This window comes from Athalia rosae, chromosome 7 (genome assembly GCF_917208135.1).
Source record: "Athalia rosae chromosome 7, iyAthRosa1.1, whole genome shotgun sequence".
In the NCBI taxonomy this organism is placed as follows: Eukaryota; Metazoa; Arthropoda; class Insecta; order Hymenoptera; family Athaliidae; genus Athalia; species Athalia rosae.
This window is the reverse complement of record NC_064032.1, coordinates 4,366,002-4,382,641: the sequence shown is the minus strand read 5'-3', so window position 1 is coordinate 4,382,641 and position 16,640 is coordinate 4,366,002. Positions and strand designations below refer to the sequence as shown.

The 16,640-nt window shown below is 37.6% G+C and overlaps 3 protein-coding genes across 4 annotated transcripts; 2 read left to right on the top strand and 1 right to left on the bottom strand.

Moving 5' to 3' along the window:
• The first annotated feature begins 588 nt into the window (after positions 1-588).
• LOC105684678 lies at positions 589-5,066 on the top strand. Its single transcript, XM_012398268.3, has 6 exons — positions 589-992; positions 2,657-2,865; positions 3,334-3,469; positions 3,623-3,756; positions 4,022-4,331; positions 4,898-5,066. Exons 1-6 carry the CDS (start codon positions 956-958, stop codon positions 4,987-4,989), a joined length of 918 nt encoding a protein of 305 aa, XP_012253691.2. The 5' UTR covers positions 589-955; the 3' UTR covers positions 4,990-5,066.
• Positions 5,067-5,812: 746 nt separating this feature from the next.
• On the top strand, positions 5,813-11,603 carry LOC105694079. 2 transcript variants are annotated; one of them, XM_048658949.1, is made up of 7 exons: positions 5,813-6,048; positions 6,349-6,503; positions 6,596-6,821; positions 6,904-7,892; positions 8,115-8,416; positions 8,538-8,718; positions 10,691-11,603. In XM_048658949.1, the coding sequence occupies exons 1-6, from the start codon at positions 5,991-5,993 to the stop codon at positions 8,608-8,610; spliced, it is 1,803 nt and encodes a 600-aa protein (XP_048514906.1). In that variant the 5' UTR covers positions 5,813-5,990; the 3' UTR covers positions 8,611-8,718; positions 10,691-11,603. The 2 variants fall into 2 exon arrangements, with proteins under 2 accessions (XP_048514906.1, XP_048514905.1); XM_048658948.1 differs by having other exon boundaries at positions 5,814-6,048; positions 6,892-7,892.
• A 1,950-nt stretch (positions 11,604-13,553) lies between these two features.
• LOC105693833 (transcriptional adapter 3-B) lies at positions 13,554-15,479 on the bottom strand. The gene has a single exon (XM_012414033.3). It carries the CDS (start codon positions 15,109-15,111, stop codon positions 13,735-13,737), a length of 1,377 nt encoding a protein of 458 aa, XP_012269456.2. The 5' UTR covers positions 15,112-15,479; the 3' UTR covers positions 13,554-13,734.
• Positions 15,480-16,640: the final 1,161 nt, after the last annotated feature.

Below are 16,640 nucleotides of genomic sequence, written 5' to 3'. Positions count from 1 at the left end.
TCTTTTTTCGCAGGGTTGTTCTGTCACAGGGTTGCAAATTATAAATCCATCAATTTATTGTAAAACATCTAGTCAAGTTCATTAGAATTCAGAGAAGCTGAACTACCCCGGATGACTGGCGATACCGGTGAAATTTTTTTTCTACACATTCTTATCTATTTTTTTGGGACAGCAAGATAGACGCACCCTCGAATCTAGGGGATGAAGCCGAATAACCATTGACGGGTAAACAGGACGAGATGAAACGTGATAAAAAAGAGGTTCTCAGGATTGAGACTACGGGACGATAAACATAATAGACATAGATTCCTCGGAAAATCAACGTACGAGAAATATCATTTGTGACGTCTCGAAGTTTCTATGATTTCTGATCTTCGGGTGACCAGAGAATCGGAGCTACTAAAACTAAAGCGTGCATCCGTCTCGGTGCGGGAAGTTAAAGAGATGAATAAAATCATACAAAGATAACTCTGCAAGGACATCAATCGGAGATGGTAATAATATTCCACCGAATTTTCCCAATTAGATCATTTTCTGTACCACGGGTTGACGCACGCGCGAGGACGAAACATTGATTCTGCGCGAAGCTGCTGGCAGAATCATCGAACGAGAGAGGATACAGTCCTGTGTCCTGTGTGTCGTTATGTAAAAGATATACCGAACGCCTGTGAACAGGAGAAAGAGCTGCTCATAGTTCCTTCGAAAATTACGTCTCACGCACATTGAGTAAAAAAAAGCAATTTTTTCCTTTCCAATTTTCACCCTAAAAGTGCCGCATTGGAGAATTTCACCCTCTTGGATCTTTCGAACGTCCTTGTATTTGAAAAACCAAAAATTTTTTCAACGTCGACTCCAAAGCTCTGCGATCTAAGATAAATCATCGGGTGTCAAATGTGTAAGTTCAAATTATCCAGCCGTCCCGTTGATCGTTGAGAAAATAAGAAGCAAAACATCAATGGAACTACAATTCGTATTGTTCGCCTATTTTTTGGGTAAGTCTACACGCCGCTGTATCTGCATTATCATAGTATACGATCCTCGTAAAATATTGCGAAAACTATCTTATACCGACGATATAATTGTGTATATTATATATATATATAAGTGTAAAATTTTGTATTATTTCATCCGTGCCATTGAAATGATCTACATTGCACTGATAGTTATTCGGATACGACGAGGCTGTTATCCCTCCGTCAACGTTTCGCCAAAAACACCGCCAATCGTGGTTTCTCACACAATTGTCATATGCGAAATCCTCATTGTCACTGACTACCCTTGCTACATATCATGCCATTATCATCATTAATAATAAATAAACCGTTTAGCTAACTTCGGCAAGAACTTATCGCATGGAATATTAACGATCCCCAACGAGGAGAGCTGCTGCGTCTCGCGTGACAATCACCGCTTAACGCTGATCGGCGACAATTTGGCATAGCGTAGGAGGATAGAAATACCATTTTGTTGTTGTTATTATTATTATTATTATTTTCTTTTCATTTCACATGCGCCACCCTTTTTTACGCCTGCAGCAGGATTTTTCGTGCCCAAGGGTTGACACGCGGGGGGGTGGGGGGTGGGGTGGCTGAAAATGGGTGAAGTGTGAGCGTAACAAAACTCGAGGAATTTCAGAATTATTTTTCGTAGTAGCGGGGCGCAGTTTTAATTTTTCTACACGGGACTCGCCGTGAAAATTTGCATGGTCGCGGGATGCTGCTGTTGGTTTATGGAAAGTAACGGAATTTCGAAGGGGTCATTTTGATTGAGTGGATCTAGACCGTTACGGGGGCACTAACAAACTTTACGACCAGCAATTCAAACATTTCACAGGGCCAGAACTGAAAGTAAATAGTGAAATTTGCTGATGAGCTCCCGGGTTCTCAAACATTTTATGGAAACTTTACATACACATGCTCCGCTGCTCACGGTGTGTGGGCAGTACTTAATTATCGTGGTTATAACATTATCTATACCCCGGCCTTCCTGCAACATCCACGAGTTGAAATTTAATTTTTGCTCGTTCCTCGTTTGATATGATAATAATCGCACGTTGGAACGTATCAGAAAAAAAACGATATTCCGCAAATTGCCGTGCCAAGTTTTTTTCATAACTTTCACAGGGTCGTTGAATAGAAAAATATTTTACAGCTTACACTGTAGTATGTATGTAAGTTTTCTTTGTCAACAAAATTTTACCAAATACACAAGCTCTTGAGTATGTACGCATACTAGACAAGATAATTACTAATTGCGTTTTAATTGGTTCGATTTCTATCGGAACATGAATAAGGCAAACAATGATGGATAATTGTTATCGCGTTATAAATTATCAATCAATTTTGATTTCACCTTAAATACCTAAAATTAAAAGACAATTTCTTACCTCCGTTAATAGCGGAGAAATAAACAAGCGAATTATATCCAATTACCGATATCGACGCGTGAAATTTCATTGCAAATCACCTGCCAAATTCAGTTACTTTATAAGTATGTATACTTATTTATAGGTATACATACTATGGTATATCTGGAAATAGCTTTGCGATATCCATTAAACGTAATATTCGATTAATGATCATGTTAATGTACTCTTGGGATAAAAGCTTATTTTATACAACAATAATAATGATAATCATGTCGTATATCTTCGCAGGAATGTGCTTAGGATTAAAAGAAGTCCGTATCCAGATACCGAACGCTGTAAAAAAAGGTGATTCAGCGATATTCGGATGTTGGTATGATACAGAGGGGGATACTTTGTACGCCGTCAAGTGGTACAAGGGTCGTCGTGAATTTTACCGTTACACACCAAACGATAATCCTGCAATCAAGACGTTTCCAATTGGAACGTTGAGCGTTAATGCAAGTATACTATTATCATCGTCATCATCGTGATTGTAATTATCATTCTTTTCATGTTCTTATTATTGTTTTATTTCATATTTTGCATCGTTACATCATTCGTCGCATAAATACTTTCGAGGGGTGTGAGTCAGAATGTATTAAATCTTATTTGGCTACTACGTATAAAAATTCTATGCATTTATAAATATCCCCATGTACGTAATCTGTTATAAAAAATACCAAGCTCTTTCATACAAGCACAGAATTATGAAAAAAGTCTTCTTTGGAACGCGTTATTATTTAACATCATTATCATTCTTACAATTAGTTTGCTTTTTCCTCTTCTCCTACTTCTTCTTTTTTATTTTTGCATCTTTCAGTAGGGACCTTCTGTACAATTCGTTATTGATTATCGATGTTATTACTCATCCTCATATTTTATTCTGCTTTTCTTTTCTTTCTTTTTACTTCCTTTTTTTTTTGCAGAAAAGCGAGAGTAACGCTACGCAGGTTGCAGTTAACGGATTAGAATTGGATTCCGCCGGTACTTACAGCTGTGAAGTATCGGCTGACGCTCCTTCATTCCATACCGCTATTGTATCCGCGAATATGAACGTTGTTGGTAAGAGAATTATTATAAATTTGGTTACTTTTTGGTAGTACTTACGATTGAAATAATAACGAGAGTGCTTTGAAACGCGTGACTTTGTCGACGATAAAATTAACGAAATTCGTAACGAACAAAAATAAATTGGCTTTAATTTGAATTCCACAGAATTGCCGATCCATCGTCCTTCTATTCACGGGATGAAGCGCAAATATAGAGTTGGAGATATTCTAAGAGGAAATTGTACTTCGGATGGGAGCAAACCAGCGGCCAATTTAACTTGGTTTATCAACGGTCGTCAGGTACGACCGCAACCAATCACATGGTTAATCATATTTCATGCGGCTATTTACTGTCCGGGAATTATATTGTTCACGAGTTGTTGTTTTATTGGGTATGCCAGGGCGAATTAAGTCAAATTATAGATACAATCATGCGGTTAATTCGGCTTTGAGGCGGTGGAGAGAGATCCTCCTTGCTTTCCGCGTCTGTCATATTTTGAATAACTACTTCAAATTGGACGATATCCGAATAATAATTTTCAATTATTATTAATATTTTTCACAGCCGCTCAATTCTCACATACGATATTACAACCCGCAAGATTCAAATATAGCCGGCGAACATCAGGATTCGGCGATAGGATTGCAGTTTTTGATAACCCCCGATCACTTTGCTGGTGGAAAATTGAAAGTACGTTGCAGCGCATCGATATACGACGTTTATTGGCAGAGTACGGAAGTCAGTGCGGAAGAAGATCGACCGAAAGGCTCAAATTTTGAACCAGCGGCAACAATCGTTGGCATAAATTACCTCCAACCACCACCAAACTTTCAAACTGAACAGAGGAAACCCGACGGTCAGGCAGATGTTAAAGGTGAAGAAGGAAAAGTATTTAGAGCTGTGCGAAAAGTCGAAAGAATTACAATAGTGTACTCAAATACAAGCGCTTCACTTCATTTGTGATCAGCTAATATCGGGTATACTGAGATACTGTAACTTCTATCTCTGGCATTGTCTGAACAGAATGGTAATTTGGGTTCGAACAGCAGTAGAGTATACTCATGTAGACGGACCGACGAACAGAAGCACATTTTTTTTATTTTCCTCTTGGTTTTTTTTTTGTGTAAAAGTCCCTGAATCATCATACGCCGCTGGACCAGAAAGATCTTTTGTACTACGAAGCGTTCAGGCTGACTCATTCGGCACATTATGATGAGCGGCGGTTTTATTGTCAGAAATCTTTGGTTCAGTGCCAAGAAATCAGTTGTTCATATCACAGAGCCCATTGTCGATCGATCCCAACGAGCTTTAGCTGCTCGGTAATGATTTGCGAATTGTTTGCCACGTGTTTCTTCAATTTATTTCAATTTATTCTGATATAAGAAAATATGTTGGTAAAATGTTCATTCTTTTAATGATGTATTTTTGATATTATTTCAGTTATTGGATCTTCGGCTGAGCGACGAAGAGTGATGAATGGCTGCGTAGAGTTTATGTTATTGATAATTATACAAATAATTGTAATTCGATGAAGTTCTATGTATTATACTATGGTATTTTGGAGCTATTTATATGAATCAATCTGCTTATAAAGATATTTGAATCTGTCTATTTAATTATTTACTTAAATTGATTAAAACCTTATATGTTAATCCAAGCATATAGCAAAGTGATTTACGCTCTTGATAGAAGAATAAACGTGATTACAGGTATCTTAGCTCTGGTACGTACATATCTGATCATAATTAAAACCCTCGTTACCGCCAGATTTCATGATGAAACCTACCCTCTTTGTTGCGGCAAATATAGTTCTTTGAAAATACACTCTGAGGTCGCTACCTTCTGGGGTTGTAAAGTGCCATACATTCAGGATTTGAGATCCACCGAATTCAAAATGTTAAAGAAGCGTTAAATAATGAGGAAATCTTAATAGAACACATAAAAAGCAAGAAGGCAATAAAATACATGAAAAGCACAGAATTATTCTTCGGCTTATCACCAGATATAGAGCGTGTTTCTGAGTTTTCGAAATATTCTGTGAAAATTTGAATTGTTTTAAAGGGCAAGAGAATTTTTTCAGAGAAAACAAAGCGATTTCTGTAAGGGTGGGGTGAAATTGAATCAAAAAATTCGTTCATTCTGCTCATCAACACATTTGAAGCGTGTACATATCATCGTTGACTGAAAATTGATACCAATCTTTAGTTAACGATGTCATCTCTCGTTCATCCCTTGTCAATTTCTCCACCTCTTTCTAATTTTTCACGGTCTCTCACAAACCAAATTGTACAGGTGGAGCCACTCGTGAGATAGCTTTTCTGTTTACTAATCGATCATTTCAGGAGTTTGTAGTACTTATTCGGGATGGGATTGGGATTGGACGACAGAAATGGGAATGTGGGTGCTGTCAAGTTGATTTTACGTGTATCAGCTGGTGACTGTGATTTAAATGACAGTTAATATGTGTTGAACTAATTCGGATAAGCAACATTGTTGACGGTGGACGGTATATAATGAGATAACGAAACGCAGAATGAGATACAGCGGAGTCCTCAGCTATGCGGTGCTCACGCTAAATCTGCATCTTACTGGTAAGAGGCGCCCATTCACCCATCCCGTTTATCTATCAATCAACGCTTCACCGCTCCACATAATGGTTACCCACATAAATACCCTAAGATTTTATGCCCTAAAATTCATTTAGAATTGTCCATCAAAGCTTACATATAGAGCATGTCTGTCACTGTCTCTAAGTGTAATAAGAAATTATGCTTTTTGCTTGAATCTCTTTTTTTTAACTCTGAAGTGTAAGAAAGTCTTGTAACTTCGACCCTATTTTTTATTGATACTTAATTACTTCGATATCCATGTCAGATTATTCATTGCTCCAGGTCAAGTCGAAGGCAGCGGTACTTGCAGAGACTTACAGGGTCGCTCATTTGAGACAGGATTTCACTATAGTCCAGGTCCGGATGCATGCACGCTTTGTGTCTGTGACAATGGCAATCCAAAATGGTGTAAAGCTGTGCTGTGCTCACAACCACAGGTGATTATTAATAGGAATCCTTACCACGTTATCTAAGGATACACACTTCTGCTTGCCTAAATCTTACGAAATTTGTTCTTTGCTTAACGCAGGACTGCAAGTCGTTCCGCGTCGGTAACACTTGCTGCGAGTTCATCTGCATGGACGACACCTTGTCTGTCGGCGGCGATGGAAGTGGAGGAAACGGTGGTAACATGAGTGATGGAAGTGCTACCGGTGACATTGGACTTCGGCTGGTTGCCAGTTGCGTCACTGTGATATTGTCGCTATCCCTCATATTTTTTTTAATCCATCGTCTTCGACAGCGTAAAATTCGCGGTAAATAATCTCCTCTATAATTAACATGCTTTTCTTAGGATCTGGAACAAAGAATAATAAAATATTTTAGTTTGTGTGGCAGGAAGACAGAGCCGCCAATTAACTGACGAACAGAGAAGTTTGGGGAGTATGGGATATTTGGAGAGAGGAGGATTATCGCACGGTGGACCTCCCGACGACATGTCCTGTGGAGGTGGTTATCCACTTTGGAAACCTCCAGACAATTATTTTCCCCGAGGAGAGGCTCCACCTCCATACGAAGAAGCAGTGGCTGCTGCGCGAGCAGAGCAAGCGCTGCTATCTTCAAGCCCGCATGCTCTGTCTCCGTTGAATTTTCAGGGTGCTTACTTATCAGTAAATCATAGCACTCATCCTTCGGTAGCTACAGTGACCAATAGTCAAATTGGCTTGTCAGTTACAACGCCAAATCTCTCAAATAGCCATGGAACTTCCACGTCTCCAATGATGTCTTCCATGAATCGACCTTTGAGTAGCCCTAATGCTCATTCAAATTCGCACCAAGTTGATCAGAACGAATCTCTAACAACCGGACCATATGCCAGTAGCTCTATAACGAGCTTCAACATCGGTCCAAATACTTATGAAAATCTTCCACCACCCAGTATTATCGCAAATCCGACTCACAATGTCGTTGCTCCAGGCAATGTTTTACCTTTACCTGGTTCACACTCGACTATACCAAAAGCTTATCATCATCACACAACCCTCCCACGTCAGGGAGGGGCATTTACAATATCAGCTACATTGCCTAGCTCTGGTACATCCAACCATCGTACCATTCCTAGGACTTTGGCCACCAGTGGCAGTCTCAGATTGAGAAGAGAATTTACAACGCATCAATCCGTCGCTCCGCTATTTGATACTCCGCCTCGCAATATATCTCCCCAAAATACTCCTCAATCAGCACCACCCATCTCAACTGGCAATGACAATTCCATCAGGTCTGACGCCTTCTACGACGATGTACTCGTCGGATTACCGTCAGCTTTACCACAGGTAGAGGCGGAGCCACCTCAACCCACTACCAATACAACAAATTGTGAATTTAAGGTAAATTATAAGTTTGCTTTGTGAGCTCTTACATTTTCTGAAAATGATAACTGATAAGAAGAGTTGATTTGCTTTTTACTCCAATAATGTTTCTGCAGAGCCCCGAGTTTAGAGCTTGGAGTAAGAAGGCATGGTGTACACTTAGTTGATAGCTGGTAACAATTGGTAGTTTGCTGTAAATCAATAATAATTGTATGACTTCGATGTGAAATTTAATTTCAGCCCACGATCGCTTCAGCTAGTGAAGTTAACCAGGATGGAAGCATCGAATCTGTGGCATGTGCTTGCAGCATGCAAGCTCTGCCGACAATGCATGACGATGCAGATGATTATCGCAGTGAATGTGAAAATTGCAAGAGTGCAAATGGTTCGCGATATTATTTGGACAACCAAGATGAATTAGTTACCTCTCCACACGAAACTATGACGTTACATCGTAGACCGGAAGAAACGCCGTTAGGGACTACACCCCAGTATTATCGAACTTCCTTAACACTGCCTACAAGTACACGTCAACGTACAAGGTGAGTAAGAAGCACCGAACAAAATTATTTAGAGATTGCATCGCGAAACATTAGAGTCATGATCTTGTTACCACAATCCCAATAAGCGATTTATACTAGAATGCAGATTGCTCTGTTCTAGGAGCACTGGAGCTCGTGAAAATTGGTTCAGCTCAATGCCTGAGAGCTCTACCGAGTCTTCGGACGAAGATTAAGATATAACAAATGAAAAAAATATAAAAAAAAAACTCGTTGTTGTTCATAATATTAGGTATTAAAAACTCTACGTGCAATGAATGGCGTAATAAGCGAGTGCCAAATGTATATGGGCCATTCCACGTGAACCGGATCAGTCACCTCTCAGATATTTTTTTAATTTGGCATGTCGATTGTCCATGGGGAGTTAGATTTTTGTGCCAAAGGATTTTTGAATTAGTGCAAATTTCGATTTATTATGAACAATCGAAAAATTGAGAGGCGGTTTCTTTAAAAAATCATAACTTCGTCAAAAATGATGTTAGATTTGATTTTTTTTTTAAATTTACGCGGATGAGGCTATAGATTTATGAAAAAAATAAATCGTGCCGAAAAAGTTTATTTATCATTTGTTTATTTGACAATGAATTTTTAAATGATTTTTAAAACACTGATGGATAGCACCGAAAAATTTTAAAAAAATGCTGACATATACTTTGAACTATACTACAGCCTGTGAATTAATTTCAGAGATGCGTTCGGCTTTGTTTTCGAGTAAAAAATCATCGAAGTTGGCGGCGCGCATAAATTCGAGCTCGTCGACGCCTATGCGCGTGATGACGCGCGTCGAGCGACAGAGACCCTATCTACTCTCTACGGACGCTACTTGGTGTACGCTCGACCGCGGTATTCACGAGTCATTTTCGCGATGATAGACACCGTTAAAAAATCTGGAAAAAATTCCATAGCTTCCCCATAACACGGCAAAGCCATAGAGTAAGTTTCAGAGATGTGTTATTTCTCGTTTTCGAGATATCCGGACGCATTGGGACTTTCCATGCTCGCTACTTGGTAGACACTCGGCGGCGGAATTCACGAGTCATTTTTGCGATGATCGACACCGTTTAAAAATCTGAAAAAAATTCCATAGCTTCCCCATAACACGGCAAAGCCATAAAGTAAATTCCAGAGATGTGTTATTTCTCGTTTTCGAGATATAGGGAGGCATTGGGACTTTCCATGCTCGCTACTTGGTAGACACTCGGCGGCGGAATTCACGAGTCATTTTCGCGATGATCGACACCGTTTAAAAATCCGAAAAAAATTCCATAGCTTCCCCATAACACGGCAAAGCCATAGAGTAAGTTTTAGAGATGTGTTATTTCTCGTTTTCGAGATATAGGGAGGCATTGGGACTCCGCGCTCGCTACTTGGTAGACACTCGGCGGCGGAATTCACGAGTCATTTTCGCGATGATCGACACCGTTTAAAAATCCGAAAAAAATTCCATAGCTTCTTCATAACACGGCAAAGCCATAGAGTAAATTCCAGAGATGTGTTATTTCTCGTTTTTGAGATATTATTGTGGCTTAATATGTCCAAGTAGCAAGCGCGGAGTGCCATATGCGTCCCTATATCTCGAAAACGAGAAATAACACATCTCTGAAACTTACTCTATCGCTTTGCCGTGTTATGGGGAAGCTATGGAATTTTTTCCAGATTTTTTAACGGTGTCTATCATCGCGAAAATGACTCGTGAATACCGCGGTCGAGCGTACACCAAGTAGCGTCCGTAGAGAATAGATAGGGTCTCTGTCGCTCGACGCGCGTCATCACGCGCATAGGCGTCGACGAGCTCGAATTTATGCGCGCCGCCAACTTCGATGATTTTTTACTCGAAAACAAAGCCGAACGCATCTCTGAAATTAATTCACAGGCTGTAGTATAGTTCAAAGTATATGTCAGCATTTTTTTAAAATTTTTCGGTGCTATCCATCAGTGTTTTAAAAATCATTTAAAAATTCATTGTCAAATAAACAAATGATAAATAAACTTTTTCGGCACGATTTATTTTTTTCATAAATCTATAGCCTCATCCGCGTAAATTTAAAAAAAAAAATTCAATCTAACATCATTTTTGACGAAGTTATGATTTTTTAAAGAAACCGCCTCTCAATTTTTCGATTGTTCATAATAAATCGAAATTTGCACTAATTCAAATATCCTTTGGCACAAAAATCTAACTCCCCATGGACAATCGACATGCCAAATTAAAAAAATATCTGAGAGGTGACTGATCCGGTTCACGTGGAATGGCCCATATCCAGACTTCACCGTAATAAGTAATTCATACATACCTACCTTACCTGTTACCTAATACCAGTATTAAATATTTAATTTTAGAGTCAGCAATTTTGATATTTTCATTCTAACAGTGTCATATTTTAGGAATAATTCAGCGAGTTAGTGCAAACAAGGTATAAGCTATAAGATTCGATTCGTTATTTGGAAACGACGTTGAAAGATGCACTTATAATTTTTTTGCGCAAACTCCCTCAATTAAAAAAATTTCGAAAAAATCACATTTATTATGTCTATTACTACACGTTGCAGCATGGAGACAAAAACAAATGATCGTTAACACTTAAGGAAAAATTTTTAAGATAGATATCTGTTCAAATACATAATTAGTAGCTGGTGGATAACAAAAAAAGTAAATGAAGAAATAATAATAATAAAAATAATAATGATGATACTAATAATAATAACAACAATAATAATAATTACTGTTCTAGTTTTCACAAATTACTTATGAAATATTGTTAGTTAATCGAAGCATCTTCAGCTTTGTGGATAAGTACCTTATTATAGTTCTCGAGATGTTGTTGCCCATGCGTAAACATTATTTCCATTATATAAAAAGTTTGACACTGCGGTCAGAAGTGTCTGCTTTTCACATTATGTATATTGGAATAGAATATGATATTCGAATGCAACAGCGTCGCTACCCAAAAAATCTTTTACCATCCCAATGCTGCAAGGGGGTGAAGGCGACGGTGCCAAAACAATGCTGGAATAAAAATAAATGTTATAAGCGAACGGCATAAGCCAGTATCGGATGGAAGAAAGTTGTCACGTTTTTATCATTTCAGAATTTTATTGGTTGACATTTAATATAGACTTAATATTAAGACGTGTTCAGGTATGAATAAAAGAAAATTAACAAAAAAAACTAAGATAATAATAATAGTAATAATGATAACAACCGAAAAAATACGTACCTACCACCACTCGTTTTCCGAACTAAAATATCAATCTTTGTATAAAAAAAAAAAAAAAAATGAATAAGTAAATGAATAAATAGATAAATAAATAAAATAATAAATACGAGAGGCGAGCAAAAGTATTTAAAAAAACAATTTTAAAAAATGTAAAAGATATTTAAAGAACAAAAAGTAGAAAATTTCTGACGGAACGGTATTTTATTACAATTAGCTAGATTGTAATTCAAATATACCAGATAAATTTTTCGAATTAAAACAAATGCAGCAGTTCAAATATTATGGATAAAACTCTCAAATCCACAGCTATTTATCTGTTAGTATTATCGACATTAATATTTCATTTATTATTACGATTATCTATCAATTATTTGGATATATTTTTGTGTTATTTGCGATTGGTAATTCATGATACATAGCAAAAAAACAATACAAATCAATTATTGTGCCAAGTACACGTAACTTCGTATCATGTCGAAACGAACTGGAGAATGAAAGAAAAAATTCAACAAACAATATTAACTCATCAAAGAAATAACACACTGAAACAAATAAATGAATAAATTAAAATTGATTCAAAAATTTTGCTAAGAGAATAAAATTTGATTTGAAAAGAAAATTGTAATTGAAAAAAAATGCAGTTTAATTCGGCGGGAGTAAGAAATACCATTCCATCGCTTGTAGTAAATTTAAACTGATTCGCTCAGCTACACATATTCTGATTTACATTCATTGAAGTAGTTTTTAATGGAATGAAGAAAAAAGTATGTATGTATGGAGAACGAGTTAAATGAATATATGAGCAATTTAAATGATGGTAAAATTTCTCTATTCGACTTTGGCTCCTGAGGTAATTGATTAACTAATCACCAGTAAAACTCAGTCAAGTTATTCTCGCAATGCGTAGGGCGCATCTTTTCGTCACTGATGTGAAGTTCAACTTTTGGAAAAATAAATTACAGGAGAAAAAACTTATCTTCTAGAGCGTAGAGAGGCAAACGTACCAAATCTAAAATTTAAAAAAGTATTATATTCTGACTGTAACGGTTGCAAGGGGCCCAATCCAAAAAGACAAACCATAACTGATAATCTTAAAATAAATGATTAAATTTGATAGACTGTTAAAAACAACCGAGGCACAACTTATTATTATTCTTCTGTAAAAAATACAGTTTGGCTCTGAAAATGTTACTGCTTGTACAAAATAATATTGAAATCCGATCGACAAGCAAGAACTTCAAAACTGCGATAAAATTAAAATTTGCAAGACCTTAAAACTTTGTAACCGTTATCAAAATCTGTAAAAAAATATTATCTTCTTATGGTTGATTCTGGGTAACATTTTTTTTAATTATCCAATACAAGTTTTCTCTCTGATTGTGAGTTAACGTTATTGATTCATAAATGGTAATAGTATGCGTGCAGAATAAATATTACTCGCTCGAAACAAAGATATTTAGCATACCTTTCACCTTTGCCATTTACTTGTTAGCATTTCCATTTTATTCAATACTTGATTTTAATTAAATCATACCAGTTGTTACTTATAATTTATTATTGTTGAATGGTCTGTTCGATTTTATTATATGAATAATATTATTATTATGCCTACAATACTATAGTATACACGTATATTTTTCTATCATTACTACTTGCTTACACCTTTGCCATTATTTAATTCATAAACATTCCTAATGATTTATTCATATGAAATTATCTAATCTGTATTCAAAATAATCTATATATATGTATTAAAATATAGATTATGTTTTGATACATCTTTACAATGTTATCATTTGTGGTAACTTTTGATTCCCTGTCGTATCACTGCTTCTATTTAAAATCGTCGGAATTTTTACTAGGGGACTTAGGGAATAAGGAAATAACACCTTCACATGTTATAAAGTAATTATTATTATCTTTTATTTGCATGGGATCTATGTTGGATCTATGATAAATTATTACTGTATAATAGTTCAGCATGAGTAAAACATGATACATACATACACGAATCCAAATGAGACTGGTAAGGATAGTTGTATATTACATTTATTCACAGTGTCCTCTCGATTACTTTTTGAATTATGCTGTAGTGTTTCTAGCTTTAATTCCAGATTCTCCAGTGGACGATAACATATTCAGCTGCTCTAATAAATTTTCTCTTTCTCTTAAACAGCTCCAAGCTTTGTCTTGTTCTTTTTTAGTTAGACAAACTTTCCTCTGCTTAGCCAGAATGAGTTTCTTATAATGTTCAACCACATCGCTATCGGCAACGCTTATTTTGCGTTTCAAAGCCTGCCTTTTACTTTCTTCTTCTGCTAAGTGCAACAGACGTTTCAATTGCGATACATTATGATGGGACAGTGCAGACAGCTCCTGCTGGCAGCGTTTTATCTCTGCAAGAATCTCATCATCGTGGTTTTTCTTGGGTGCATCTGCCTCCAGGATACCTTGTTCCACCAGTTCTTTGTGCATCCTTAGTTCCAGGTTCATAGAATTTTGAATAGACAAATCCCTAAGCACAGGAGGATCCCCATCTCTGAACAACTTGTTATCCATGTTATTATTTGCAACGTAGACATTTTCTTCCAACAAAGCTGAGACCAGCCTTTGAGTCAATGGCCCTGCAATACTGTTTCCTTTTTTATCTGCTTTAGAAACCAGCAAAGACATGTCAGATCTATTTTTCTTTTTCTCCCTGCTTGGATTGGCCGCATCTTCTTCTTGTAATAAATCGTTATGGGCCCAGAGCAAGCTGTAGTGACGTCCTAGAGGTGGAATCTTCTTGAATTCGGTGTTATCGCTGTGTGTTGCAATGAGTTCTTCCAAAAGTTTCAGATCTTCGGGCATAATGTCTGTACAATACGGATCAACTGAAGCCCAAAATTTGTTTGGAGTGTCATTCTTGGGTAAAAGAAGCTTTGGAAGGTCAGATTGGTTTCCTTCAATTCTATTAATCTCATGAGGATTGGAAATGATCTGTGATGCTAATCCGGTAGATGGTTTTTGCTTGAAGAGTTTAGCAGGCAATGGAGACTGTGCCTTGGAGCTGAGGTCTTTCAGCTTAGATTTATCATCACGGATTTTCTTGTCTAGCACTGACAAGCCCTTTACACTTTTTGACTTTTTATCCCTACGCTCTTCTGCTGAGGACAGATTCGTTATTTCATCCTGAAGCAGGCGACATCGCACTACCACGGATGACAATAAAGTCTCCAGTTCTAACTGTAGAGTATCCAGGTCCTCCATACCAACACCTTCCTCCGTCGAACGTTGCAAAATACTGCAATACCTTGGCAAATGTTTGCCATTGTCAACTGTTTTGAGAACAGGGAGAGAAACTGCTGTTTCTGTACTTTCTGAACTCGTGTCGGAATTCAGAGATGGATGTCCGGATTTACCACCTTCGCGAACCTTAATCAGAGCCTTTTTCGAACTTTGCTTACCTTTTCCCGACATCGTACGAGAGTCAGTGATTCTCCAGATATTTTCGGTGTGAAAAATTGACGAAATCAGCTAGACAGCTTGCATTTTATTCGATTCCATTGGTCTGCGTATTACCTTGTTTACTAAATGTTATTGGCCCGAAGGTCAGACCGAAGTATTTATTTCTAGGTTACTTCAATGTTTACTAGCCCTCGAAAGTTCCGTGGTAATTTTTTATGCAATGCTAACCCAGTAGTAGACAGGGTTATATACCAGCGTGATTGTCAGCCGTTGCACTGTATTCACGTTTTATTTTTCTCACGATTATAAATTTGACAATAATATTCTTATATCACAATGGCGCAACAAAGGGCGTAAGTTTTTTACGCTAGCAGCGCTACGGAGGTAGCGCCAAAAATCGCTAGCGGTCATTTCTTGACCTCTGAAAAAGCGCGATCCGTTCATTCGGTTGCTCAGTTTTTGTGAATCGTCAGCAGAACTGCAGTCATTTAGAGGGATCCTTCGGAAAATTTTGGCTGAAACAGGTACAAGATAACTCAGTTCATTGTATTTTTATCAGTACGACCGACAGAGGTTGATACGTAGTACGGATAGTAAAGGTAACCGCGTCGTTTGTTCCACCGAGGTTCAGTTATTCGCGAATGCTGGACGGGGCCGGTCGACCAGCGTATCGTTCCGCGTAGTTTTCGGATTTTAGTGATTCAAAGTCGTAATTGTTATTGAATTAATGTGGATTGTTGCTTAGAATCAGTCTTGTTAGCTCCTGAGGTCTATTATTGTAGTGGTTCGTAGCAAAAAGTGCAAAAAACGAACATCAAAATGACGCCATGCCCTTGGCGGAATCAAGCCGTTCGGTATTTTAGCTCTTATCATTGCTCCATGAAAATGAACCGTTTTCGATCGTGATTAGTCTTTTGCGTGGTACATCAAAGGTAAATTTTAGTTCTCGGCTTGGATCGGTGATAATATCTGTGGATAAGCAACGATAAAATTCTATGTGCATTCGCCGAGAAGGGAAATCTGAAAACAATTGAATGTCGCAGCGTAAGTTCGAGAATCGACAAATGACTCGTTGTTATCGCTCCTCGCTTGTTTGAACTGGTTCGACGGTTCGACCAGAGTGCGTTTGAATTTATCAACGGCGTCACCATTTCGCGCATCAAATTATATCTTTGACCATTTATTTGTGGTTTAGCTTCCTTAATTTCGGTAGAGGATTCTTAAAATACAAAGTGATAACGTACATTAATGTGAATCGTGTTTTCTCTACTGTGAATTCCGTCGTTCTTGGTGAATTGTGATCTTGTGATATGTGCCAAGGATCCTGTGGTAGCTGAGCAGTTTCAATAGGATTAAATCGTTGGTGGATCTATAGAAGCAGAGAAAATCTGGTGATCAACGGAAAGAGTAAGTCTTCTTGCAATCAGTTTTCTCGATAATTTTTCCTGTGCTACGATTCGTACATTGTTATCTATGGGTGGAGCATGGTAATAGTAGGCAGGATGATCGTTAGGATTTACGAAAGAACATAAATCGTTTCG

Excerpts from the sequence above, each read along its gene's own strand:
- LOC105694079 (XM_048658948.1), top strand. The coding sequence starts at position 5,991 with ATGAGATACAGCGGAGTCCTCAGCTATGCGGTGCTCACGCTAAATCTG. Across the intron at positions 6,822-6,891 it reads TCGACAGCGTAAAATTCGCG|TTTGTGTGGCAGGAAGACAG; the intron begins GTAAATAATCTC and ends AAAATATTTTAG. Across the intron at positions 8,417-8,537 it reads AGTACACGTCAACGTACAAG|GAGCACTGGAGCTCGTGAAA; the intron begins GTGAGTAAGAAG and ends GCTCTGTTCTAG.
- LOC105693833 (XM_012414033.3), bottom strand. The coding sequence starts at position 15,111 with ATGTCGGGAAAAGGTAAGCAAAGTTCGAAAAAGGCTCTGATTAAGGTT.
- LOC105684678 (XM_012398268.3), top strand. The coding sequence starts at position 956 with ATGGAACTACAATTCGTATTGTTCGCCTATTTTTTGG. Across the intron at positions 2,866-3,333 it reads TTGGAACGTTGAGCGTTAAT|AAAAGCGAGAGTAACGCTAC; the intron begins GCAAGTATACTA and ends TTTTTTTTGCAG. Across the intron at positions 3,757-4,021 it reads GGTTTATCAACGGTCGTCAG|CCGCTCAATTCTCACATACG; the intron begins GTACGACCGCAA and ends TATTTTTCACAG.